Source organism: Morus notabilis, unplaced genomic scaffold, assembly GCF_000414095.1.
Source record: "Morus notabilis unplaced genomic scaffold, ASM41409v2 C11394562, whole genome shotgun sequence".
NCBI lineage: Eukaryota > Viridiplantae > Streptophyta > Magnoliopsida > Rosales > Moraceae > Morus > Morus notabilis.
The window spans coordinates 1-1,256 of record NW_010386736.1 but is presented as its reverse complement, the minus strand read 5'-3'; the positions used below and the strand labels follow the sequence as shown (position 1 = coordinate 1,256).

The window sequence follows — 1,256 nt, the reverse complement described above, 5'->3', positions numbered from 1 at the left end:
TTAAGTCTCTCTTTGAATTGCTAAAAGTATCCCAGAACTTTAAAAACATGTTACACACATTTGCAAAATAACATCTTTTTGAGCCGATGCTATTAGACTGATCACTGAATTGTTTCGGAGTTGAGGTCAAATCAATTGCTGTTAAGTGTCAATATTGCTATCTTTTTATGATCAACTGCATATCCTTAGCATGTGTATTTTTCTGATTATTTTTCTCCAATAAATTGGTGAATCTGCACAATACAGCTGTTGATTGTATTTACCAACTAACTCTGTTTCTTAATGTTACTTGCCAATATCCAGCTGTTGGCAATCTATGAACACAGAGTTGCTGTGCAAGGTTTCATATGGGGCATCAACTCTTTCGACCAATGGGGAGTTGAATTGGGAAAGGTTAGTATTACCTGGGAAACCTCTCTCGGTTGTATGTACTTTGCTATTACTTCTTTTCCTCCATCACTGTTTTGTAAAGTGAATTCATCTCAAATGACTATTTTCCAATGGACACATGGTGTTCATGTTGTCAATGGGCAGTCTCTAGCTACTCAAGTTAGAAAGCAACTTCATGCATCTCGTACCAAGGGAGAACCTGTTCAGGGCTTTAATTGTAGCACCACAACGTTGCTAACAAGATACCTAGAGGTGTGAAAGCATCGTATCACAGCTAAAAGAGAATAAATTTATGTTTTCATGTATTGCAAGAACTTGAACAATTGCGATCCTGACCGTATTTCTCACTTTGCAGGCAAGTTCGGATGTCCCTTCCGATCTTCCAACCCTTCTACCACGGATATAGTTGCCTGGATTTAACATCGGCTTCCAAAGTCGGCTTTACTTTAATTTATCGTATTTGTGCTTGCGATTTTCTCAATGTTGAGCATATATTTGATATCCCATGTACTTAAATTTGGGATGTTTTGTTTGGACAAAACTTTTGGGAAGGAATCCTACAGAGTGTTCTCAAACGTTGCTCAACCGGCACTAGGTTTGTGAAAGAGGCCCAATAATCTAGAATGCTCCATTCTATTGGAAACATTCTTGTATTGTAGACTGCCCAATGTATCAAATAATCAAAATAAACAGTGCCTTTTAACATTTCTTGCGTTTTTTAGTAAATGCACACTGCTTGTCCTCTAGTTGTTTACCGTTTTCTTGATCCATTGGAAAAGATACACTCAATGCTTGATGCCAGGGTTAAGTTGGCATGTTTGCCTGTTTTCTTATATTCTCACTCAAAGTCACAGATTCATTGTACC

At 37.7% G+C, this 1,256-nt stretch overlaps 1 protein-coding gene across 1 annotated transcript; it reads left to right on the top strand.

The window, feature by feature from the left end:
- The first annotated feature begins 268 nt into the window (after nucleotides 1-268).
- On the top strand, nucleotides 269-1,136 carry LOC112095094 (glucose-6-phosphate isomerase, cytosolic 2B-like). The gene is made up of 3 exons (XM_024176771.1): nucleotides 269-393; nucleotides 535-642; nucleotides 746-1,136. The coding sequence occupies exons 1-3, from the start codon at nucleotides 283-285 to the stop codon at nucleotides 794-796; spliced, it is 270 nt and encodes an 89-aa protein (XP_024032539.1). The 5' UTR covers nucleotides 269-282; the 3' UTR covers nucleotides 797-1,136.
- Nucleotides 1,137-1,256: the final 120 nt, after the last annotated feature.